General features: G+C 40.1%; 1 protein-coding gene across 1 annotated transcript; it reads left to right on the top strand.

Annotated features, from left to right (window-relative positions):
* The first annotated feature begins 10,030 nt into the window (after positions 1-10,030).
* On the top strand, positions 10,031-11,291 carry LOC110914097. Its single transcript, XM_022158918.1, has 2 exons — positions 10,031-10,377; positions 10,643-11,291. Exons 1-2 carry the CDS (start codon positions 10,031-10,033, stop codon positions 11,289-11,291), a joined length of 996 nt encoding a protein of 331 aa, XP_022014610.1.
* The last annotated feature ends 15,771 nt before the right edge of the window (positions 11,292-27,062 follow it).

Genomic DNA, 27,062 nt, shown 5'->3' with positions numbered 1-27,062 from the left:
TTGATGCTCCTGTCCTCGCATTAGAGCATGATCTTGATCATGCCGATGCACCAGTTGTTGCTCCCTTGGTTGATGACGTACCTGTTGATGATCATCCTGTTGTTGTTCCACAGTTGGTGGATGATCATGTTGCTATTGATGCTCATGTTGATGCTCCTCATGTTGCTGATATTCCTGCTGATCCTGTTGTTGCCCCTCTTCCTGACCCAATGCCTGTGCAGCCCGATCATGCACCTTTTGCGACCCATATTTATCCTCGATACGCGCACACCCGAAATGGGTGGATAGACGATGATGATGACTACCCGCCTTTCGTGGTACATGTTACACCTGCTTCAGCACCTGCTTCAGTTCCTATTGATGCACCATTGTTACCCACACTTACCGCTGATGCTCACCACACCGACTTGCCTATCACATTTCTCCAGGACATACCCCCACCACGTCCTGGGGAGGGTTCATCCCGTCAGCCATTTGGTCAGATACCTTTCATGACTGGAGGAGATCAGTTTATACCACAGATCTCTCATCATACTGCGATTCCCCCTGTTGCACCGTTTGCTGTGCCATCCTTTGCTCCATCTAGTGAGCCTTTTCTCTGGACTTCACCAACCATTATGCCACCATCTGATCCTTATCATCCTTATCACATGGGTTATTCTATAGAGGATATTCTCAGGTCTTTCATGATACAGTAGGAGGCGCTGACTCGTCGCGTACAGAAGCTTGAGAGAGCTCAGCGACCACCATGCCAGTGCCAGGGCCAGACTCACCCTGCGATACCACACCCTCCTCGTCCGTTATCTCCGGACTCTGCTGCTCGTTTTTGGACTCAGGAGCAGCAGATAGCATATCTGTTGCGTTCTCATCAAGCCATGGAGGAGGATTGGCTTCACATGCGACGTTTGCTCTTTTCTCTTTTTCCCCCTCCTCCACCGCCATCAGCTTAGGCTATTTTGTATGACACTGGTAGACTTTTGTTGAGAAGACGGCGATTGCATAGATTGCACAGCTTTTGGGAGACTGCATTTTGATTATGACTTTTGTTGCTATGTATATTGGATGTTGTTGACACTGATTAGATATTTTGGACTAGGGCGATGTGGCCCTTAGTCATTGATGTTGTATGATACAGTTGTGTACTTGTAAACTTTACATTGTGGTCTTGATATATGATAGTGCAATCGCAGTATTCTCATCATATGTGATGTTTGATTGATTGTTTATGTTTGTTAACACGAGATGTTATGTGGTTGATTTATTTATAACATGGGATGTTATGTGTTTGGTTTATTTATAACATGAGATGTTATGCATTGATATATACGTATGCTTTACTTACTATGACCTGACCTACGTGAACCATATTTTAGAAGATGCCTCCAAGACGCCAGACGCGCATGCTTACCAACGAGGCAGAACTCCAACAAGTCATTGCTGCCGCCATTGCGCAATATGCTGCTTCACAGGCGGAAACCAGTGGGAATATCTCCCAAAACCATGGCAATAACAATCCGCCTCATGGTAATATTAAGTCATTAAGACATACCATGATACATTTGGATATCTCTAGCAAGTTTGCTAATACCATTTGTATATTCTAACGTATGTGCAGGGTGCACCTACAAGCAGTTCCTAGACTGCAAACCTGTAAACTTTGACGGCACCGGAGGTGCTGTTGCTTTTGTCCGATGGGCCGAAAAGACAGAGTCTGTTCTCCGGATGAGCAAGTGCGCTCCAGACCAACAAGTTACTTACATTTCTAGGCTATTCTTGGACGGAGCCCTGTCCTGGTGGAATTTACAAGTACAGACTCTTGGTGAAGCCGCAGTTTACGCGATGACTTGGAATGAGCTGAAAGAGCTCATGCGAAGGAAGTATTGTTCACGCGCTGAAATTCAAAAGTTGGAAACTGAGTTTTGGCATCTGAAGATGGAAGGTCCGAAAATTGCGGAATATGTTCAGAGGTTTCACGACTTATCTCATGTGGTACCTTATATGGTTACGCCGGAATTCAAGCGAATCGAGCGCTTCATTTGGGGTTTAGCTCCTCAAATCATGAGTATGGTGACCTCTTCATAGCCGGCAACAATCACCGAGGCAATCGATCTGAGCGTAGCTCTTACTGAGGAAGCCGTCCGCTTAAACAAGTTTTCTGATGTTGAGCAAAAGAAGAAGGAGACTTACGTAAAGTCGTCCGGGGTAATAAAAGGAAGTTCTCGAATTTCAAACAAGGAACAAGCGGGGTTGTTAAGAAAGGAGAGTCAAGCACGCCGGTTCAAGCTACAACCGGTGCTGGAAAGAGAGGAAAAGGGTATATGGGTACACACCCCAAGTGTAACACCTGCCAGCGTCACCATTCTGGCCGGTGTGGGCCAAAAGTATGCGAAGCTTGTGGAAAAGTTGGACATTTGAAGGATAACTGCTGGGCTAATGCTGGCCGGGGAGGCTAAGGAGGTTTTGGTAATCGGAACAATAACCGTGGTGGTAATGGAAATCGTGCACAAGGAAATAATGGAGGAAATGGAAAGCGAGGCAACGACACGAATCAAGCTGGTAATGCGAACCGAAACAACAATGCCAAGCTGGGAATGGAGCAGGAAATGGTCAAAGAATGGGTTGTTTTAACTGTGGTGATATTGGGCATTTTAAGAGAAACTGCCCGGAATTGAACCAAGCACGGGGAAGGGTTTTAATATCGAAGCGAGGGAAGCGCGCCAGGATCCCAATGTTGTTACTGGTATGTTCCCTATAAACCAACGCTTTGCATCCATTTTATTTGATACTGGTGCTGATTATAGCTTCATGTCGTTAGAGTTTAAGAATATGCTTGGGTTAACCGCTAGTAAATTAGATATTCCCTACTCAATCGAATTGGCTAATGGAAAGTTGGTAGAAGCCAACGAAGTTGTCAGAGGTTGCGTAATCGAGTTGGGAGAGCGTGAGTTTGCTTTGGATCTACTACCAGTCAAGTTGGGAAGCTTCGACGTGGTAGTAGGGATGGATTGGTTATCGAGCAACAAGGCAGAGATTGTCTGTCACGAAAAGGTCGTACGCATCCCAACCGAGGATGGTGAAATGATTGCTATTCATGGGGAGAAACGTGATACACCTTTGAGAATCATCAGCTGCCTGAAAGCCCGTAAGTGTCTACGAAAGGGATGTGCTGCCTTCCTGGCACACATCGTGGATAAGAAAGCTGCTGAGCCGAAAATCGAAGACATCCCTATCGTAAGGGAGTATCCTGAAGTCTTTCCTGAGGACTTGCCAGGATTACCACCCCAGAGGCAAGTGGAGTTCCGCATCGACTTAGTTCCAGGCGCCGCGCCTGTGGCTAAGGCACCCTACAGACTTGCACCTTCAGAAATGCAAGAATTGTCGACACAACTTCAAGAGTTGCTAGACAAAGGATTCATCAGACCAAGCTTCTCACCTTGGGGAGCTCCGGTCCTGTTTGTCAAGAAGAAGGACGGTAGTTTTCGTATGTGTATCGACTACCGGGAGTTGAATAAGTTGACTATCAAGAATAGATATCCTCTACCAAGGATTGATGATCTGTTTGACCAACTGTAAGGTTCAAGCTTTTACTCTAAGATCGATTTACGACCAGGTTACCATCAGCTAAGGATACAAGAGGAAAGTATTCCGAAAACAGCCTTTAGAACTCGCAATGGGCACTACGAGTTCCTAGTTATGTCGTTTGGGTTGACTAACGCACCAGCTGTTTTCATGGACCTAATGAACAGAGTTTGCAAGTCGTACTTGGATAAGTTCGTAATATTGTTTAACGACGACATTTTGATTTATTCAAAGACGAAGGCTGAACACGAACATCATTTAAGGGCCATTTTGGAGTTGCTTAAGAAGGAACAGTTGTATGCTAAATTCTCGAAGTGCGAATTTTGGTTGCGTGAAGTCCAATTCCTTGGACACGTGGTGAATGGGGATGGGATTCATGTGGACCCCACCAAGATTGAAGCGATCAAGAGTTGGGAGACCCCAAAGATGCCAACCAAGATTCGACAATTCTTGGGTTTGGCTGGTTACTATCGAAGGTTCATTGAGGATTTTTCAAAGATCGCTCAACCACTGACACTCCTCATGCAGAAAGATAAGAAATTTGATTGGGGAATCAAACAGGAAGAAGCGTTTCAGCTGTTAAAAGACAAGCTCTGCAATGCGCCAATCTTAGCACTACCAGAGGGTACAGATGATTTTGTGGTATATTGTGACGCTTCGCGTCAAGGCTTGGGTTGCGTGTTGATGCAACGCCAGAAGGTTATAGCTTACGCATCGCGCCAGCTGAAGGTACATGAAAATAATTATACCACACATGATTTGGAACTCGGCGCAGTGATATTTGCGTTAAAGATCTGGAGACACTACCTATATGGTACGAAATGTACAATCTTCACAGATCATAAGAGTCTGCAGCACATATTCGACCAGAAAGAGCTGAACATGAGACAAAGGCGTTGGGTCGAGTTGCTGAACGATTACGACTGCGAGATGAAGTATCATACAGGGAAGGCGAATATGGTCGCCGATGCCCTTAGTCTAAAAGAAAGGATCAAGCCCATAAGGGTTAGGGCTTTGGAGATGATCATCCAGACAGATCTTTCCTTGCGCATTCGTTCCATGCAAAAAGAGGCTCTGAAAGAAATAAACATTGAAGAAGAATATCTCCGTGGGATGGAGAAGCAAGTAGTTCCAAACAAGGAAGGAACTTTATGTTTTATGAAAAGGATTTGGGTTCCTCTGTTTGGTGGTTTGAGAAAAGTTATTTTTGATGAAGCTCACAAATCGCGGTACTCTATCCATCCAGGAGCAGATAAGATGTACCAGGACCTTAAATATTACTATTGGTGGCCTAGGATGAAAGGCGACGTTGCTGTTTACGTGAGCAAGTGTTTAACGTGCGCTAAGGTGAAAGCTGAATACCAGAAGTCTTCAGGACTTCTGCAACAACCTGAGATTCCCAAGTGGAAATGGGAACAAATTTCCATGGATTTTGTAACGAAGTTGCCAAGAACGCCGAGAGGTCATGACACTATTTGGGTAATAGTGGACCGATTAACGAAATCAGCGCACTTCTTACCTATCAGAGAGAAAGATAACACGAGCAAGTTGGCTGAAATTTACATGAGAGAAATCGTTGCACGCCATGGAGTGCCTCTCTCGATCATCTCTGATAGAGACAGAAGGTTCGTGTCAAGGATTTGGCAGTCTTTCCAAGAGGCTTTTGGCTCACAATTGAATCTGAGCACTGCATTTCAACCACAGACCGATGGACAAAGCGAACGGACTATTCAGACATTGGAGGATATGCTGAGAGCATGTGTTATGGATTTGGGTGGTAGCTGGGATAAGCATTTACCACTGGACGAGTTTTCATACAACAATAGCTACCACACCAATATTGGTGCCGCGCCATTTGAAGCTCTTTATGGCCACAAGTGCAGATCACCGCTTTGTTGGTCTGATGCAGGTGATAAACAATTGGTTGGTCCCAATGTGGTCCAGGAAACCACATATAAGATTGCACAGATCCGAGATCGCATCAAGGTGGCTCGCGATCGACAAAAATGCTATGCGGACCGAAAAAGCAAACCTCTAGAGTTTGAGGTAGGTAACATGGTATTGTTGAAAATATCACCCTGGAAGGGTGTGGCACGCTTCGGGAAGCGTGGAAAGTTGAACCCGCGCTATATTGGTCCATTCAAAATTCTGGAAAGAATTGGGTTAGTAGCATACAAGTTGGATTTACCTGCCGAGCTGAACAGTTTTCACGATACATTTCATGTATCAAATCTGAAAAAGAGTCCAACGCAAGATACTGTTGTTATTCCCGCAGACGAGATTCATATTGACGACACGCTCCATTTTGTTGAAGAACCCGTTGAGGTTACGGACTGGAAGGTGAACAAAACCCGCCGGAGCAGTGTCAAACTCGTCAAGGTTCGTTGAAGCGCAAGACACGGTCCAGATTACACCTGGGAGCGTGAGGACCGAATGAAAGAAAAATATCCCCACTTATTTCCCAAGACTCCTGCAACTAGAAGCAGAGCCTAAAATTTCCGGACGAAATTTTTCTAACGGGGGAAGAATGTGACAACCCTCACCAAATCAGGTATCCGTACGAATTAATTAATATTTAATTACTGCTTAATTACTGTGCTTGCTTACAATTGTGGATAAACTGCTACTTGAATTCTGATAACATACTTATACATGCATCATACTTTATTAACTGTCACTACACTATCTACACAAAACTTTAGTGACAAACTTGATGCACAAAAGCACAGTAGCACAATGAACAGATAACCCAGTAAATGTGCTGACATAGCCAGCACCAGACAGACACTGTCTCTAAGGCCAATATGAGCCGGGAATAGTTTACTACACTAGTAGGAAGTGTAGGGAGGTGAAGATTGTAGAACTGCGTCACTAGGTGATAGTTATAGTGACCAGATGTGCCTAAAACATGTTTTAAACACAAAATCCTGCACTTTACCACAAAATTCAGCATTTAAGCTAACTAGTAAAGTGTAAAAACATGGGAAAATAATACTAGACACTTTCCAAAGTGTCGGGAATTCATTGTGTCACAAAAAATAATATTAAAGACACTCTAAAGCTTTGTTTGACACTTTAACGGATCAGTATCCAACCGAACAACCGGACTCTACCCGGAACATAAAAATATTGTCAATGACAATGTTTTTCTTTCTCTGGGCCAGTTAGGGTCCCCGAATAACCTAACACCCGCTATATAGCATAACACACTAGTAATTAATTAAACCTCCTAACTAAATTAACTATAGCCTAAATATCTAGTTAAATTCCAACCCATTTACCCCCCCCCCCCATGAACCGAATCGGTCCCAAGAGGACACCACCCACAAATTTTTTTGAATATTTTATTAATCCATGCTTAATATCATGAAGACATAATATCTAGTGGTTAATGAATATGGATGGATTATAAATAACACCATAGGATCATTACATTCACATAACCAACCAACAAAATTTCATATTTCTCTCCCTCTATAAGATATCCTCGGCCGAACCCACACACCCACATCCACTCACTTTCAAGTTTTGATCAAGGCATTCCAAATACATACAAAGGTGAAGGATCACATATAAGGAGGCTCGGTGCTTGCGGAATCACAAGGACCTCTCTACGACGCTATTATCCACCTATTTTTCGCCTAAATTCTTCCCTAGCCTTGAGCTAGTTGTAAGTGATTCCAAACACCCTCTCGATCTTGTTTGAAGTGGTTAATAAGAGATTTAACGGGTAAAAATTATGAACACTAAAGATCAAAGTTTAAAGTCTTGAAAGTGTAATGAACATGGTGGATAAAAAGAAACTAATGGTGTAAAACTCATGAATCTTGTTTTGTTATGGTTATTTTGTGTTGTTTGATGCTAGTAGTAGATCGGATCATCATCTAACCAGGCTAGGTCATGTTCATGAAACATGAGCTAGTGTTATGTTAAAATGGTAAGATGATGAACCCTACTACTTATGAACATGAACTTGTGTAAAAAGAGTTTTTCTTGTAAAATGGAGTTCTAAACTAGTAGATCTAAGGATCTACAAGTGGTATTTTCGAAGAACCAAGTGTAAGATAAAATCATGTTTAAAAGCCGGATCTTTCATAAACTAAAGGTGTTTTTGTGAACAAACAAGTGTGTAAACACTTGTGAGACAAAAGGTTTTAACAAAGAAATATTTTCGTAGTCCTTGGACTAGAAGTTGTAAACTTGCATTTTCTTTAAAAATAAGATGTCCAAGAAACTGATTTTATTTATAAAGATGAAAAGATCTACTAAAAATATTGGGAAGTTACTACATACTTTTACACAACTTACAAGTTCATGTGTTTGCGATTTATATTTGTTTTGACTAGTTTAATGTTTGAATATTGTTTGTTGATGTTGGGAAAATTGTTGATTGAATTTTGAAAAGAAAATGCTACGCCAGTAAGCGTGGCCACCTCCAGTTAAAGAGGAAACTCTGGCGAAATTTTTCCAAAAATATAACACTTGGAAATATTTTTGTAACAAGTGTTATGAATATTTTTTTTACTAGTTTTCCCAAACAAAATTCGCCATGATTTTTATTACAAAACTTCCAAGTGTCGGGGGTGGGATTTTCATAAATAAAACTTGCTAAAATATATATTTTTCATAATAGCACTTGTGTGAATTTTATGATTAATTTGTGAACTACATAAATATTATTTTTAGAGTAAAAATAATATTACTGGAATATACTGAATAGTAACGACTCCAAAATAATACTAACGCCTTCACAATAAATATATAAGTTACACCGGTATTATTATTACCACACAAACGTTAAGATGTAACTTATGTATTTTCGGAAAATACCCTTAAACGCGTATTTTGATAAAAGTATTGTTTTGGAAATAGTATGAAATAAAAATATAATATTTTTGGGAAAAATATTTATATTTTGGAGATAGAATGTTTTGGACGAACGAATTAAAGTATATTTTATTAAGTGGGACTTAATAATGAAGTCTTGAAATTATATAAACGCACATGTATTAAAACCCCCATCCTTGGGAAGGAATATAATTAATACATAATTACGAAGTGTAAATACGAAATAGTTGTCTAACTATTTCCCAAAAACATTAAACCTTAAGCTAAGGCACGACCGTCCGTCTAATAGAAGTTAGTACGTGTAGGTCGTCGCACATCAGGTTGACTGGGAGATTTCTAGTTAGAGACGCACTACGATGAGTTCATGTCCCCCTTTTCTCTTAACTGTTTTCAGTTTTTAAACTGCGGGGGTGAAATACATGTTACTATGATTATGAGTACTTTTACACATGGTATGATTAGCGTAAGGAGGGTTACTACTTAGATCATGTGAGTGAGTAGGCGAGAACTGAAGGCAATTAATCCTCAGTGTAGGAGCGAGGGACAATAGCGGTAGATCTATCTGGGTGTAGCGAGCCCAGCCCCAGGCCCAACAGTACGGACCTCGGGGTGACTTGGTGCCCGACGCAAAAATCTGTTAGGTTTGAGTCTTCCTACTGCACTTCACACATATCAATGGCCTTGCAAACCATTGATGATCTCTTTATTTCCTTATTTGCTACATACCAGGGATTTTATACTTACAAAGGTTTTACATACTTACTACACATGAACTCGCTCAACATTTTTGTTGATTTTTCCAACTTACATGTATTTCAGGAAATTAAGGATCTGGCACGGTATGCTACGTTTTCACGCTGCGTAAGAGTTATGAGATCATCCAAGTTTAGGGGTTGTGGCTTTTACCTGGACGAGTCACAGTTCTTAAACTGCGTTTATTTCATGTTTGTGTTGTGTCTTAAGAACAATGTTTTTATCCTGTAGTGTTGTAAATTCGACGCATGTGTCAGCGTTTCAAACAATGTTGTGGTATTTTATTTTTAAGACTTTAATCAATGGATGATCTGCATGGTTTTACGTTCATATAGCTTTGTTGTGATTAAGCTATGGTATTAAGAAGTCACACCAAATTAACCCACGCTTCCGCAAAGCCAGGGTGTGACAGTATGTTCGTCGGGAAAAAAACGAAAGAATATATAAGTAATCAAACCTCTACCACGGGTAACGTTACGTGTCAAGACCTTTTTGAACATATAATTCTTTTTAAAATGAAAACTCACACACTCAACTATTTTAGGGTATACGGTGTGGTGTGGCAAAGGGGGTTGGCAAAGTGGTTTGCCGCGCAGGAACGCCGCCGCCAACCCCCCTTTGCCGCTCGGTTTCATTGTCGCTCGGTGACCAAACGTCGCTCGGGAAAAGGTCCAAAAATGACCGTTGGAACGATGTAACGGCTAAAAGCCGTTTAAAATAAAAAATATTTTTTCTTTAAAAAATTAAACTATAAATACCAAACCAAACCATACCCAAATACCTTCAAATTTATACCCCAACCAAACCAAAAAAAATACCACCAATTATTCCCAAAAATTTAAAAAACAAAATGGTGGATGAACTCCCGTTATGGTTTCCACCCATGAGTAGCGATGAGTCATCCGATAGTAGCATTCTTTTTTGTTTTCAAAATCTCATCGAAGAAGCCGAACTTCAAGACACGGGCACATCTAACCGAAGGAGATATATTGAACGTCAACGTGAGGAGGGGCATAAGACACTCATGGCGGATTATTTTGTCGAAGACCCGAAGTACAACAAAGATATTTTTCGACATTGGTTCCGTATGTCGAAATGTTTATTTCTAAAAATTGTGGCTGGCGTGGAAGAGAACGACTCATGGTATAAGAGGCCCTCGATGCGTGAGGTAGGAAGGGCTTTACGCCGTTGCAAAAGGTGACATCGGCAATTAAACAGCTCGCAACTGGTAACACTCCAGACGAGAACGACGAGTACTTGCATATGGCCGAAAGAACTTCCCGCGAGTGCCTAGAATATTTTTACGACACGGATTGCAAAATATACGCTCTCGAGTTCTTGCGTAGACCGACAAGCCACGAAATGGAACTTTTATACGAAGCTCATGAGGAAAAACATCACTTTCCAAGTATGTTCGGTAGCCTTGATTGCACCCATTTCGTTTGGCGATTTTGTCCGACAGAGTACCAAGGCCAATATATGCGAGGAGATCACCGATATCCGACTGTTATGCTCGAAGCGGTTGCATCTCAAGACTTATGGTTTTGGCATGCTTTTGCCGGTCCACCGGGTTCTCAAAACGATATCAATGTGCTACAACAATCTCCGTTATTTTTAAGGAACAAAATGGAACCGCGCCAAAATGTCCATTTTACGTTAACAACCATTTATACAAACGTTGTTATTTTCTCGCGGATGGAATCTACCCTCCGTGGTCCGTGTTTGTGAAGTCGATCCCTTACCCTCACGAAGTAGACGAAAAGAAATTCAAGAGGCAACATGATGCGGCAAGAAAAGACGTCGAACGGACTTTTGGTGTTTTGAAGTCGAAATGGGGTGTATTGAGTCGACCGATGCGAGCAACATCCGTTAGAAACATTAGGAGTGTTGTGTACACGTGTATTATTTTACACAACATGATTTTGAAAGATGACGGAAAGGCGATAGCACCGGTGCACATTCGGGATCCTCTGGTCGAGCCCGCTCTAGACGATACGGTGTTGGGCGAGTTGATGGATGAAAACACACATTGGAGACTAAAACACGATCTCATAAATCATCTTGCAAGTCAAGATTTACCCCACCTCTTGGTCGATTCCGACGAAGACTAGTTTAATTTATTTCAAGTTAATGTAATTTTATTGTTTTTTAATTTAATGTAATTTTAATGTTTTTAATTTAATGTAATGTTATTGTTAATTTATTCTACATTTATCAACTTAAATATTAAATATACTTGTTTACAAAAAAATAAAAATAAAAAAAAAGTTTACCACTTCAGCAAATGTCTAAACCATTGCCAACACTTTTCAGCATAGTTTAAACACTTTTCACTAACTGACGTAACGCACTCTGATTGGTTAATTTTTTAGTTTGCCACTCTTAAATGTCTAAACACTCCTTATACCCTTCCTCCTAATTCTAGTTTAATTCTAATTTGTGAATTCGAACACGAATAATCTGCTCATGTCAATATGTATCTTTCCGCTATGTTGTCAAGCCCTAGTCTAGCTAGACTTAGTCGGCCAATCAACCGGCCCCCTATCATCTTTATGTAGTTTTCAACCATTTTTTTATTTTTAGTTGAAGTTGACACTTAAATACTATATAATATTCTCTTAAAAGTGTGCTCTTCTAGAATATATAGCGACCTTTTCCAACATTATAAATTTGAAGTTGACACTTAAATCATGTAATAATTACTTACAAATTATCCATTTCTAGACAAATTTAATAAAAAAATATTAATGAACTAACCAGACCTTGTGACTCTCCCACCGGAACGTCCTCTTCCGACGCCCTTTTCGAAAACTTTCCCGCTACACCGGAGTTAAGACCTACCACACCCATACTCTCCGGAACCCAAACATCATTAACTTCTACTGACCAGACCTTAGAAGCTTTTATTCTTCCATTTGAGGATCGGGCTCCCGGGCCTGACGGTTTTAATTTTAAGTTCGTTAGGCACTTTTGGTACTTATTTGAAGAAGACTTTCGGAAGGTTGTGGACTATTTTTTTAAAGAAGGCAAAATCAACGTGGGTAGTGGCTCGTCTTTTATTACTTTAATTCCTAAAGTCAAAGACCCGGTGGAGCTTAACAACTATCGTCCGATTAATCTAGTGGGGGTGATTAGTAAGGTTATTTCCAAGGTTTTGGCTTCTCGCCTCAAAGCGGTTATAGGAAATTTGGTCTCGGAGTCGTAATCTGCGTTTTTGAAAGACAAGTTCATTCTAGATGGGCCTCTTATAATTAATGAGATTATCTCTTGGTACAAAAAGACGAAGAGAAAGGTTTTCTTTTTGAAGATCGATTTTGAAAAGGCGTACGACAATGTTAATTGGTTATTCGCGATTGACGTTATGAAGCAAATGGGATTTCCGGACGAGTGGTTTTCATGGATTTCGGGGATTCTCAAGTTGGCTAGATCGTCCATTCTCGTGAATGGGTCCCCTACTTTTGAATTTCGCGGAAAAGGAATGAGACAAGGAGATCCTCTTTCTCCGTTCATTTTTTATTGGTTATGAAAGCCCTTTCTTGTACGTTGGAAAAGGCTAAGGATGAAGGCGTCTTAATAGGAATCAAGACCCCGAATGACGGGCCCTTAATTACTCACCTTCTCTACGCGGATGATGCCATCATTATTGGTGATTGGTCTAATGACAACATAGTGAATGTCGTTCGCATCCTTCGGGTTTTTTATTTGTGCTCGGGCCTTAAAATAAGTCCGACTAAATTCAATATGTTCGGGATTGGTGTGAGCATGGAGGAGGTGGAAGAAAAAGCCTTAAGAGTGGGTTGTAGAGCGGATAAGCTCCCGTTCAGGTACTTGGGCATTACGGTGGGAGCAAACATGAATAATATCAACAATTGGAAGCCGGTGTATGATGTGTTCGAAACTCCGTTATCTAAATGGAAAGCGGACTCGCTCTCTATTGGGGGCAGGCTAGTGCTTATTAAGTCTGTTCTCGAAGGTCTCCCCAATTATTATTTTTCGCTTTACAAGGCGCCTTGTAAAGTGGTAAAAGACCTTGAAATAATGATTAAACGTTTCCTATGGGGGGGGGGGTTCTAATGAAGTTCATAGAATTCATTGGGTTACGTGGGACCACATTACGATTGCAAAAGATCGAGGTGGGCTTGGCATTAGCAAACTTAAAGACACTAATGTGGCTTTATTAGCCAAATGGGGTTGGCGGTACAAAACAGAGGAAGATAATCTTTGGCGGAAGATCGTTGAGGCTATTCATAGTAGCTCCCGTAATTGGGACTTCCTTCCCGCTATGAACTATATGGGTGGAACTTGGAAAAATATAGTAAATGTGAATTCTAGAACTACTGTGGAAGAGACTCCGCTAAGAAGTTTCTTTAAGGGAGTCCCGGGAAATGGAGAGAATATATCCTTTTGGCTGGACCCGGGGGCGACAAGTGAACCGCTGAAAGATTTGTTCCCCAGTCTGTTTCATATTGACATGAATAGGAGATGTAAAATTAAAGACCGGTTGATCGGCGGATCGGGACATGATCGTTTCAAATGGCAATGGAAAAGGACCCTGAATGTTGGGCCGGAAGAGAACAAAGTGGGTCAGTTGCAAATCCTTCTGGAGCAGGTCTCGCTTTCAGATAGGAAGGTTAAATGGGTGTGGATCGGAGCCGATTCAGGGATTTCAGTGTGGGGGTTGTGAAAAAAGTGCTAGCGAGTCGCAATAATTCCATAAGCAGTGATATCTTTAAATGATGCAAGTGGCTTCCTGCTAAGTGCAATATTTTTGCGTGGCGTGCGGGGCTGGACCGGATTCCGACAGTGGATGCTCTCATTAAACGGAATATCAATATTCAAGACTTGAGTTGTAGGTTTTGCAACGATGCCGAAGAATCGGTTAATTACCTGTTTTCGGGTTGTTTCTTCGCCAATGTTGTGTGGCAACATATTAGTAGGTGGTGCCGAATCCCGCAAATTTTTGCGTTCTCGTTTCAAGATTTGACGAAGATTCATGAACACTCAGGATTGAAGGAGCCGGAAAAATCGTTTCTGCATGGTATTGTTATTATTTGTTGCTGGAGCCTTTGGAGGTCGCGGAACGAAGCTATGTTTTGCAACATTGAGACCTGAATTGAGAAAGTCATTAGCGAGGTGAAGTCGGTTGGGTTTCTTTGGGCTAGAAATAGATTTAAGTTTAAAATTTTGTTGTGGGAAAATTGGTGTAAATTTGTGATTATATAGTGTGTTTTTTTGTTGCTGTTAATAAAGTTCACATTTCAAAAAAAAAAAAAAAAACTACTAACCTTGTAAATTTATTATTTTTTAACTGTATTTTAGGTGTTCCTAGAAGCTTTACTTCTCTCATTTCCTCATTTTAGGTGTTCATAATATTATACAATTTTTTACATATATCCTATGGAAAATTTGTAATTCTCATGAAAATAATATTATAAATTTTATTTTTATGGAACAACCAAATATTGCGTATTAATGTTAGATAAAAAAAACATTGACCAAACCAAAACTTGATCACTAAGAAATACATAGGAAAAGAAAAAAAATAGATTTGGATGCCAACACATGTTAGACATCGCTATATGAAAACATATTTCACGTGTATTCGCATCTATCTTTTGTGGTAACTATCGAAGTAGTCGTACTACGGAACAAGTTAAAAATTAACCCAGAACTTGTGCCGCTTGCATCTTGGCTTCGTCCTTTATAACTTACAACAAATTTGTTCCTCCTTTTATGTGAGATAAGGTCAAGCCTCATTTCCTTCTTTAATTACATGTTATACTCCATACTGTAGTCGCTGGTCACTGATATCTCAATCACCAAACTGAATATCATCTTCAGTTTGGATGCAACTTAGCTTGGGTTGAATTTCCAATTAAGTACCAGTTTTAAGTAGAGAATTGCGAAAACCCCACAATAGGCTTATAAGATATGCTTTGTATTAATTTAATGGAAGAGAGAAAATGACTGAAGATGACGACGTCTCATGTGTTAAAGCTAAAGCAATGTGAGAACTGTCACCAAATTAACTTAATAACAACTTTAAATGTAACTTATTGCTAGTTTGATGTATTAACGAAGCATGATTATGTGTACACATAGCCTTGTGATAGGTAAACATATTATATTTAGTAGGGAATTTAAACTAGAACAAATCCCTGTTATTTATAGAAAGTTTTAGGAATTAATAAGTAAGCATTGACGAATGACCGATAATTATCCGAGTATGAAAATTATGGCCAACAAAACCTTCACATATCACAATTAGGCTATTAGTAGCTAATTATATCAAAAAACAATGAAACTTTTCATAAATAGAAGCTTTGGTTTTAAAACTGACAACTGTAAGTACAATTAATTAAATTAACCTTCAAAGACATCCAAATTTACGATCTATAGTAAAATTAAAGCCAAAAATATCAAAAGTTTCCAAACATAAAAACTTTAGTTGAACAACTTTGAAATGTTACATATGTAACATATTTAGCTACTTTAACCCAAATTAGTTAAATCTAATAATATTATTTAAAATTCCATAATTATCTCTATTTAAATTCAAGTCCTTCTCAAATCAAACCAAGACTTATTCTCCAAGTCGAATACCCAACCATTATCCTCCTTTCCCTCTCTATTTTCTCACAAAAACCTTTGAAACAATCATTGGAAGCAATCAAAATATGTGTAGAGAAGTGTAATCAACAACAACCATCAAATAACACCTCGGGTAAAACTCTAATCCTTGTTTTATTGTTTTCTGAGTTTGATACATGAATCAAACCCTAATGTTATTAAATTTACTAAAATAATGACGTATTGACATGAATCCATGGATAATTAGTCATTAGTGATTGATCTTACACTCAATTAGTACTTAAAAACTTGTTTAGAACACAAACAATGATAACAATATTCAAACATATTCAAAACTTGGTTTTGTGGAAGTAGTAACTTGATGATAGCTAAACTATTTTGGTCAATTAGTGAGCCTATGATGTACTTCTATGAGTTATTAATTCAGATATTAAATTTTATTATTTTTCACTAAGCCTAAGTCAGTCTTTGTGAATTTACTAAAACATGTGCCAAAACTGTTTTGAGAGCATTAAGGTGTCTTACGAAGGTCATAATTCACAAAATATAAGCTCAAATAACCTAAAATGTATACATAAGATAATACCAGCTTTTCCAATTGGAATGACATGATCAGCATAAACGTGGAAGTTTTAGTAATTTTGTTCGTAAATTGTTGTCAGCAAAACACTGTGCTGACCTTTCAATGTTTATTGATTTTTCATAATTTTTATACAAACATTTAACACAAACTAAAAATATGTAAAAATCACCAAAACATGTGAGAACATCCCATAAAATTTTCATAATTTTGTTTGGCCGTTTAGTATTTTATTAGAATTGATAAATAAGGACCAAAACTTATGTGAAAACATAGCTGCTAAACTGGAATGTTTTCACCTAAATCATTAACCTAAAGACTTTGTGTGACAACTTGAATTTCCAAGATTTCTATTTCGCATTTATTGCACGTTCTTGTATTATTTAGTCGATTGATTTCACAATTAGTTGTTATGGAATTGTATATGTTAATTGTGATTGTGCATGACTATGTGTTAATTGTGATAAACTTGTCAAATGTATAAACTTGGTGGTGAAACTGTGAAATTGATTGAGATGGTGTACTTTTGTAAAATAGAATATTTGAGGGTGTGAAGAGTTATTAGTGAAAACTTAATTACACTTAACCCTAATCCCCTTTTCACTAATCATTCTCTTAAAAATCAAAACACGTACTTGTAACTCTCTAATCCTCTAGCTAGCAATCATCACCATCATCATTGACAAGCTAATCATCACTTTTGATTTCGCATTTCTCTAGGATCATCACAAGGTAAATGATTATTGCTTGTTGATTTCTTGATTCTATCAAATGATTATTGCTTATCGATGTCTTGATTATGTGTTCATGGAAAACCCTAGTTTCTCATGTGATATTCTGTGATTTGATCTTGAATAGTTGAGATTATGACATGATTAGATGCATGCTGGATAGATTATCATTGTGATGATTGTTGTTGTTTAGCATCTGTCGAATAATTTGTGATTTCTGCCGTCGAGATGATTGGATTTAGGGTTTTTGCTTGAGCAATGGAACGTAACTGTTGAATGATATACGTAACTGTTTTAATCGCAAAGGTTGTAGGATTGAAGTGTTGTCTGAGTTTAATTGATGCTTGTAGTCTGAGTTTTTATCAAATGAAAATGGGTCCGACTTTAAGAGGTTAATAAAGCCCGAGCTTTAACAAGATATTAAGGTCCGAGTTTCACAACCATTATGTTGCCTGAGTTTATTGAATGAATTGTGTCTGAGGTTATAAAATGGAAGGGAGTCCGAGTTTCTTGACCCTCCCCAAGACTGAGTTTCTTGAATGAAAACATATGCCGAGTTTGAGAAACATCACTTAGTCCGAGTTTAAAATAGTGTATCATGTCCGAGTTTAATGAGATCTAGCATGTCCGAGTTTAATATGATCTAGCATGTCCGAGTTTAATAAGATGTTCTTTGTCCGAGTTTATATAAAAGCCTTATGGTCCGACTTTAATTAGACAAGGGGTCCGACCTATGTTTAACCATGTTGTCCGAACTACTTGGAAGTGTTAGGTCCGAGTTTATTAAAAAGAATCAGGTCCGAACATGTAGGCAAAGAGATGTCCGACCTTAAATCATGCTTACCATGTCCGAGCTTTTTAAGTGTCACAAGGTCCGAAACTTTTGTGATGTACCTTGTCCGAGTTTCTTTAATATGCGCATGTCCGAGTTTGTTTTATGTAGGCCACATGTCCGAACTCTTGTTAACACTTGAAGAGAGTCCGAAGTTGTGTAAGGAGTTAAAGGGGTCCAAGTTTGAAGGGTAAACCCCATGGCCGACTTTTGTAATGATGATAAGAGTCAGAACTTTTGTATGATTATATGCTTGATGAAGTCCGAGTCTTATACTCTATACTTGTCTAACGTTTATACTTGGTAAACTAGCCCGACTTTTATGCATGATAAACTAGCCTGAACTTTATGTTAAATACATAATCTGAACTGATTACTTGATGGATAGTTTGATGAACTGTTTGAATTAGGTTGATTTATGATCCGGAATGCTTGTTGCGATGCATGCACTAATTACTTGAAAAGACTGTATGATTGTATGAAGTTGAATGCAACTACATGATCCTGCATGCGTGAACATACTATGTAATATCATCATGTACACAATAAACACACAAAGCACCGTTGCTTGAATATCGAGGATTGTAAACCCTAATTGAATGAATCATGTGCAATGTATCCTAGGTCGTGTGTAACGGACTTAGAGATTAATAAACCTTAGAAGCAATAACATACCGAGCAAACCAAGGTGAGTTCACACAGCCAAGGCATGGGGTTCCCAGGGCGGGAATGGGATTTGATTATTTACTGGTACTTCTCTATACTGGAACGTAGTGATGGGATTTGATGAACTATGGTACATACTCCGCTGATTTAACTACAACTAGACTAGTAACACTTATTGAACTGATCTTCGCACACCTGCCAAGGGTTGGCCGCGATATTATGACTGACTTCGCACATCTGCCTTTGGAAGGCCGCGAACTGTAATTTACTAATCTTCGCACACCTGCCTGGTAGGCCGCGATACAGATAAACCTAGTCTAGAATACGCGGGATGAACATCCCCCTAATATCTTCGCATACCTGCCTGGGAGGCCGCGATGGAAACTGAGACGATACATGACAAAACGAACGAACATACTTCTACTCACACTAAACTATTACTGAACTGATAACTGTGAACTCGCTCAACTAGTTTGTTGACTCTCTGCTGCATGCCTTGCAGGACCTTAGGTACTTATGGAGCTTGCACTGGAGAAGCGAGTCGTTGTGGACAGTGGATCATGAACGCTATGTTTAACATTTCGAATACTCGAACTTACGATTTTACTTGGGTTATTTACTTATGCTTCCGCTATACTTTAAAACTATGATTATGTTTGAACACCTATCATATTGAATGACTGGTTTACATTTATTACATTTGGTATTAATTACATGTTCGATATGATTGGTGGCTTGATCCTGGTCAGTCACGCTCCCAAGCGGTGATACTCCGCAGGTGGATTTTGGGTGTGTGACAGATTGGTATCAGAGCCATTGGTTATAGAGAACTTGGTTTTAATACGGGAAAACGTTTTTATTAAAACCAGACTATAACCAGAACAGTGCTCTCAACGATCCACAACGACGCTTCGCTCCACGTGCAAGACTCGACATCCTAGGTAATAAGGTTTATGTTTATTACCTGCTTGCTAGAACTGCATAGAACTTTGCTCGTAGTATGCTTACATTACTTTGCTCACTACTTGTTATTGCTTGAGTACACCTACGTGCTTACACTTTTCTGTCATCGCCCTACTCGCGAACCACTCTCGCTTACATTACTTTTACTATGAAGATCATGTCTGGAAGAATTAGCATGACACAAGCCCAGCTAGAGGCTTTCGTTCAAGCTCAAGTTGCTGCGGCAGTTGCAGCAGCTCAAGCAGGTCAACACGCGCAGCAGCCTGTCTGCACTTTCAAGAACTTCATGGACTGTCGTCCAAATTCTTTCAGTGGCACCGAGGGGGCAGTGGGACTCCTCCATTGGTTTGAAAAGCTAGAATCAGTATTCGAAATGTGCGAGTGCCCTGAGGCTCGCAAGGTCAAGTACGCCACTGGCACCTTGGAAGGAATAGCACTGACTTGGTGGAACGCCCAAGTCCAGATCTTAGGGTTGGCAGCTGCTAACGCCACACCCTGGAATGATTTTAAGGAACTTATCAAAAGGGAGTACTGCACACGTGAAGATATTCACAAGTTGGAAGACGAGCTGTATAATTTGAAAATGGTTGGATCAGAGATCGAAGCGTATACTAAACGGTCGAACGAGCTAGCCGTGCTATGCCCAACTATGGTAGACCCACCATACAAGCGCATTGAGATGTATCTCAAGGGATTGGCGCCAGAGATCCAGAGCCATGTGACATCGGCCAATCTTGACAACATTCAGGCTATTCAGCGCCTCGCTCACCGTATCACAGATCAGGCAGTGGATCAGAACAGACTGCCAAAGCGTGTCAAGGCTACCACTACTGCTGTCACTACTTCTGCTACTCCCAGTGACAACAAGAGAAAATGGGAAGGGGATTCCAGCAAGGGATCAGTTTCTGTTCAGTCTCAGCAGCGCAAGACAAATGACTACCAGAATTCGAGTCAGCAATCATCTAGCAGTCAGGGGCAGGGTGGATATCGGGGAATTCACCCATTGTGTAATAAGTGCAACCGACACCACAGAGGAAGATGTCACAGGGAACAATGTCAAAGATGCCTCAAGATGGGTCATGAGGCTAAGGATTGTAGAAGCTCTCGGCCAGCAAATCAGAACCAGCAACTCCCACCGCCAGCTCCACAGAACCAGCAGCAGCAACCACAGCGTGGAAACCGGGGATGTTTCCAGTGTGGGGCAGAAGGTCATTACAAACGCGATTGTCCTCAGTTGAACCAGAATCAGAACCACAACAATAACCAGGGCAACGGGAACAACAACAACAACAGGGGAAACAACAACAACAATTGCAACGAGGCAAGAGGTCAAGCTTTCGTGTTAGGGCGAGGAGACGCAATGAACGATATTTGAACATATAACTTATTTTGGGTTTTCATTATTATGTTTTCACTACTCAAACAAAGTTTGGTTTGAACATCAATTGTATTGGGTTTTATGAATTATTTTAACTGCTATACTTTATGTTTGATATGATGGATGGTTTGATATTATTGAGCGCACCTGCCGTATTTATGGACCTTATGAACAGGGTGTGCAAACCCTATCTTGACAAGTTCGTCATTGTCTTCATCGACGACATTCTGATCTACTCCAAGAGTCAGGAGGAACACGAGCAGCACTTACGTCTTATCTTGGAACTTCTTCGAAAGGAGCAACTGTATGCAAAGTTATCAAAAGCGACTCCTAGCTTCGTGAAGTTCACTTTCTAGGCCAAGTGGTGAACAAGGATGGGATTCATGTCGATCCATCCAAGGTAGATTCAATCGAGAACTGGCCTGCACCGCGTACACCGACGGAAATACGCCAATTCTTGGGTTTGGCAGGGTACTACCGACGATTCATCAAAGACTTCTCGAAGATCGCTCAGCCGCTCACAATGTTGACACACAAAGGTGTCACCTACCGTTGGGGAGATTCCCAAGAGACCGCTTTTCAGTACCTTAAGGATAGGCTTTGCAGCGCACCTATCCTCTCACTGCCGGAGGGCACAGACGACTTCGTGGTTTGTTGTGACGCATCGATACAGGGTCATGGTTGCGTATTGATGCAACAGGATAAAGTTATTGCTTACGCTTCACGCCAACTTAAGATTCACGAACAGAACTACACGACGCACGACCTAGAGCTGGGAGCTGTTGTTTTCGCGCTTAAGATATGGCGACACTACCTGTACGGTACCAGGTGCACGATTTACACCGATCACAGGAGTCTCGAGCATATCTTCAAGCAGAAGAATTTGAACATGCGTCAACGGAGATGGGTTGAACTCCTGAACGACTACGAATGCGCCATCACGTATCATCCAGGCAAGGCCAATGTTGTGGCTGACGCCCCCAGTCGAAAGGACACCCTACCTAAGCGCGTGCGAGCGCTACAGCTTACTATCCAGTCCGGTTTTCCTGCACTGATACGAGCTGCTCAGATAGAAGCATTGAAATCCGAAAACGTCATGACTGAAGCCCTACGCGGTTCAAGGCAACGGATGGAACAAAAGGAAGACGGCGCCAACTATGTAACGGGGCGTATTCGGGTCCCACTTTATGACGGTTTACGAGAGCTTGTGATGGACGAAGCACACAAGTCTCGCTACTCGGTACATCCAGGGTCGGACAAAATGTACCACGGCATCAGAACTACTTATTGGTGGCCTGGCATGAAGGAAACGGATAAGTTCTCCACTCTCGCAGACATCTATCTTAAAGAGGTTGTTTCGAGGCACGGGGTGCCCATGTCCATTATTTCGGATCGGGATGCACGATTTACGTCAGAACTATGGCAAGCGATGCACAAATCTTTCGGCTCGCGATTAGACATGAGCACCGCGTATCATTCTCAGACGGATGGGCAATCTGAGCGCACGATTCAAACTCTAGAAGACATGCTTCGGGCGTGTGATATCGATTTCGGCAACAGCTGGGAAAAACACCTTCCTTTAGTGGAGTTCTCATACAACAACAGTTACCACACCAGCATTCAAGCCGCTCCATTCGAGGCATTGTACGGACGTAAATGCCGGTCACCTCTCTGTTGGGCAGAGGTGGGGGATAGTCAGATTACGGGTCCAGGGATTGTAGTGGACGCCACGGAAAAGATTGCACAGATACGACAACGCATGGCGGCAGCACGCGACCGTCAGAAAGCCTACGCGGATAAGCGTAAGAAGCCATTGGAATTTCAGGTCGGGGACCGGGTTTTATTAAAAGTCTCACCCTGGAAGGGTGTGGTTCAATTTGGTAAACGAGGCAAACTCAATCTACGGTATGTTGGACCGTTCGAAATCACTGAAAGAATAGGCCCAGTAGCCTACAGACTGAACCTACCAGCTGAACTCGGTGCAGTTCACAATGTATTTCACGTGTCGAATCTGAAGAAGTGCCTATCAGATGAGACCCACATAGTTCCTTTTAAGGAACTCATTATCGACGAGCGGTTGCAGTTCGTCGAGGAGCCAGTTGAAATCACGGACCGGGATGTTAAGGTCCTCAAACACAAGAGAATCCCTCTTGTGCGAGTTCGTTGGAACTCCCGACGTGGCCCAGAGTACACCTGGGAACGCGAAGACCGGATGACAGAAAAGTACCCCAGTTATTCGAAACCAATGCAACCACTACTGAGGCCGAAGCTACTACTACTGAATTTCGGGACGAAATTCCAAATCAACGGGGGGATGATGTGACACCCCAGGAAAACCAGTGAACGATATAACTTACCTAGCTTCCTCAGTGAGTGCGTACCAAATTTCGGGACGAAATTTCTTTTAAGTTGGGGATAATGTGACAACTTGAATTTCCAAGATTTCTATTTCGCATTTATTGCACGTTCTTGTATTATTTAGTCGATTGATTTCACAATTAGTTGTTATGGAATTGTATATGTTAATTGTGATTGTGCATGACTATGTGTTAATTGTGATAAACTTGTCAAATGTATAAACTTGGTGGTGAAACTGTGAAATTGATTGAGATGGTGTACTTTTGTAAAATAGAATATTTGAGGGTGTGAAGAGTTATTAGTGAAAACTTAATTACACTTAACCCTAATCCCCTTTTCACTAATCATTCTCTTAAAAATCAAAACACGTACTTGTAACTCTCTAATCCTCTAGCTAGCAATCATCACCATCATCATTGACAAGCTAATCATCACTTTTGATTTCGCATTTCTCTAGGATCATCACAAGGTAAATGATTATTGCTTGTTGATTTCTTGATTCTATCAAATGATTATTGCTTATCGATGTCTTGATTATGTGTTCATGGAAAACCCTAGTTTCTCATGTGATATTCTGTGATTTGATCTTGAATAGTTGAGATTATGACATGATTAGATGCATGCTGGATAGATTATCATTGTGATGATTGTTGTTGTTTAGCATCTGTCGAATAATTTGTGATTTCTGCCGTCGAGATGATTGGATTTAGGGTTTTTGCTTGAGCAATGGAACGTAACTGTTGAATGATATACGTAACTGTTTTAATCGCAAAGGTTGTAGGATTGAAGTGTTGTCTGAGTTTAATTGATGCTTGTAGTCTGAGTTTTTATCAAATGAAAATGGGTCCGACTTTAAGAGGTTAATAAAGCCCGAGCTTTAACAAGATATTAAGGTCCGAGTTTCACAACCATTATGTTGCCTGAGTTTATTGAATGAATTGTGTCTGAGGTTATAAAATGGAAGGGAGTCCGAGTTTCTTGACCCTCCCCAAGACTGAGTTTCTTGAATGAAAACATATGCCGAGTTTGAGAAACATCACTTAGTCCGAGTTTAAAATAGTGTATCATGTCCGAGTTTAATGAGATCTAGCATGTCCGAGTTTAATATGATCTAGCATGTCCGAGTTTAATAAGATGTTCTTTGTCCGAGTTTATATAAAAGCCTTATGGTCCGACTTTAATTAGACAAGGGGTCCGACCTATGTTTAACCATGTTGTCCGAACTACTTGGAAGTGTTAGGTCCGAGTTTATTAAAAAGAATCAGGTCCGAACATGTAGGCAAAGAGATGTCCGACCTTAAATCATGCTTACCATGTCCGAGCTTTTTAAGTGTCACAAGGTCCGAAACTTTTGTGATGTACCTTGTCTGAGTTTCTTTAATATGCGCATGTCCGAGTTTGTTTTATGTAGGCCACATGTCCGAACTCTTGTTAACACTTGAAGAGAGTCCGAAGTTGTGTAAGGAGTTAAAGGGGTCCGAGTTTGAAGGGTAAACCCCATGGCCGACTTTTGTAATGATGATAAGAGTCAGAACTTTTGTATGATTATATGCTTGATGAAGTCCGAGTCTTATACTCTATACTTGTCTAACGTTTATACTTGGTAAACTAGCCCGACTTTTATGCATGATAAACTAGCCTGAACTTTATGTTAAATACATAATCTGAACTGATTACTTGATGGATAGTTTGATGAACTGTTTGAATTAGGTTGATTTATGATCCGGAATGCTTGTTGCGATGCATGCACTAATTACTTGAAAAGACTGTATGATTGTATGAAGTTGAATGCAACTACATGATCCTGCATGCGTGAACATACTATGTAATATCATCATGTACACAATAAACACACAAAGCACCGTTGCTTGAATATCGAGGATTGTAAACCCTAATTGAATGAATCATGTGCAATGTATCCTAGGTCGTGTGTAACGGACTTAGAGATTAATAAACCTTAGAAGCAATAACATACCGAGCAAACCAAGGTGAGTTCACACAGCCAAGGCATGGGGTTCCCAGGGCGGGAATGGGATTTGATTATTTACTGGTACTTCTCTATACTGGAACGTAGTGATGGGATTTGATGAACTATGGTACATACTCCGCTGATTTAACTACAACTAGACTAGTAACACTTATTGAACTGATCTTCGCACACCTGCCAAGGGTTGGCCGCGATATTATGACTGACTTCGCACACCTGCCTTTGGAAGGCCGCGAACTGTAATTTACTAATCTTCGCACACCTGCCTGGTAGGCCGCGATACAGATAAACCTAGTCTAGAATACGCGGGATGAACATCCCCCTAATATCTTCGCATACCTGCCTGGGAGGCCGCGATGGAAACTGATACGATACATGACAAAACGAACGAACATACTTCTACTCACACTAAACTATTACTGAACTGATAACTGTGAACTCGCTCAACTAGTTTGTTGACTCTCTGCTGCATGCCTTGCAGGACCTTAGGTACTTATGGAGCTTGCACTGGAGAAGCGAGTCGTTGTGGACAGTGGATCATGAACGCTATGTTTAACATTTCGAATACTCGAACTTACGATTTTACTTGGGTTATTTACTTATGCTTCCGCTATACTTTAAAACTATGATTATGTTTGAACACCTATCATATTGAATGACTGGTTTACATTTATTACATTTGGTATTAATTACATGTTCGATATGATTGGTGGCTTGATCCTGGTCAGTCACGCTCCCAAGCGGTGATACTCCGCAGGTGGATTTTGGGGGTGTGACACTTTGTTCAGCGTGTAAATATCATAAAACCCTAAAATAACATTAAGGGATATTTAACAAAGGTTAATTACAAAACTCAACTCAAGATTTACAACGAGTAACATAAACCATCATATAATGACAACTTGAACGTAACGGTTACCAATTCGCCATAGCTAGTCTTAATACATGATAATTACTTTGCAACCTTCATGTAGACTTACAACCTAAACAACTTTCGTGTGGATCATCTAGAAACTTATCAGGTGAGTTTGCATCCTTATTTTCTCTTGTTTATATCTTTTAACTCGGGGGCGAAAAACATGCAAACCTTACAATTGTTTAATGTTTACTGGCTTGCTTTGTATATGTTTTTGCTTTAAACTCTGGGGGAGGTTGATTAATTCGGAGGAGGGTGGTTGGAGTGTTGAAGGTTGAAAGTTGAAGTGTAATAAATAACTTTTAATTTTGTTAAGTTAGATATAAAATAATATGAGGGTATATTAGACATTTCGCCGGTCAAGTAGTGGTCAACTGACATATCCTGTCAAACGTGACTTGATTGATTCAAATCGACAACCACAGAGACTTGGTTGTCCAATTTGTAAAATAGGGACTAAACGTGCCATTGGCTGTTAACCACAAGGATTCAAATTTTAGTTTGCTCTATTTTAAATTTTTACATAGGCTGTTTCTTAATTTATCTAGTTCGATTTCTAACTTTTATTAGTTAAAACTAAGCCCATTAAAGTTTATTCTATTAATTAAGAGTGTACATTGTTTTATTTAATTATTATTTCAACTGATTGGAGTATTGTTTTTCGTATATATTTTTTTCTGTTAAGATTCTAGGAATACATAAACATATATTTTAATAAAAAAGAGTTCTAAAACATTATGATTTAATAAAATTTTAATAATAATAATAATAATAATAATAATAATAATAATAATAATAATAATAATAATAATAATAATAATAATAATAATACGGAGATTCGAGAAAATGTTTAAGTTATTTGAAAATAAGTTTTTCTTGG

This window comes from Helianthus annuus, chromosome 15, assembly GCF_002127325.2.
Source record: "Helianthus annuus cultivar XRQ/B chromosome 15, HanXRQr2.0-SUNRISE, whole genome shotgun sequence".
Lineage (NCBI taxonomy): Eukaryota > Viridiplantae > Streptophyta > Magnoliopsida > Asterales > Asteraceae > Helianthus > Helianthus annuus.
This window is presented reverse-complemented; position numbering and strand designations above follow the sequence as displayed.

Bases quoted from the DNA above. Each gene is read 5' to 3' on its own strand.
- LOC110914097 (XM_022158918.1), top strand. From the start codon at position 10,031: ATGGTGGATGAACTCCCGTTATGGTTTCCACCCATGAGTAGCGATGAG. The intron at 10,378-10,642 runs GTGACATCGGCA...TTTGTCCGACAG, and splicing joins GCTTTACGCCGTTGCAAAAG to AGTACCAAGGCCAATATATG.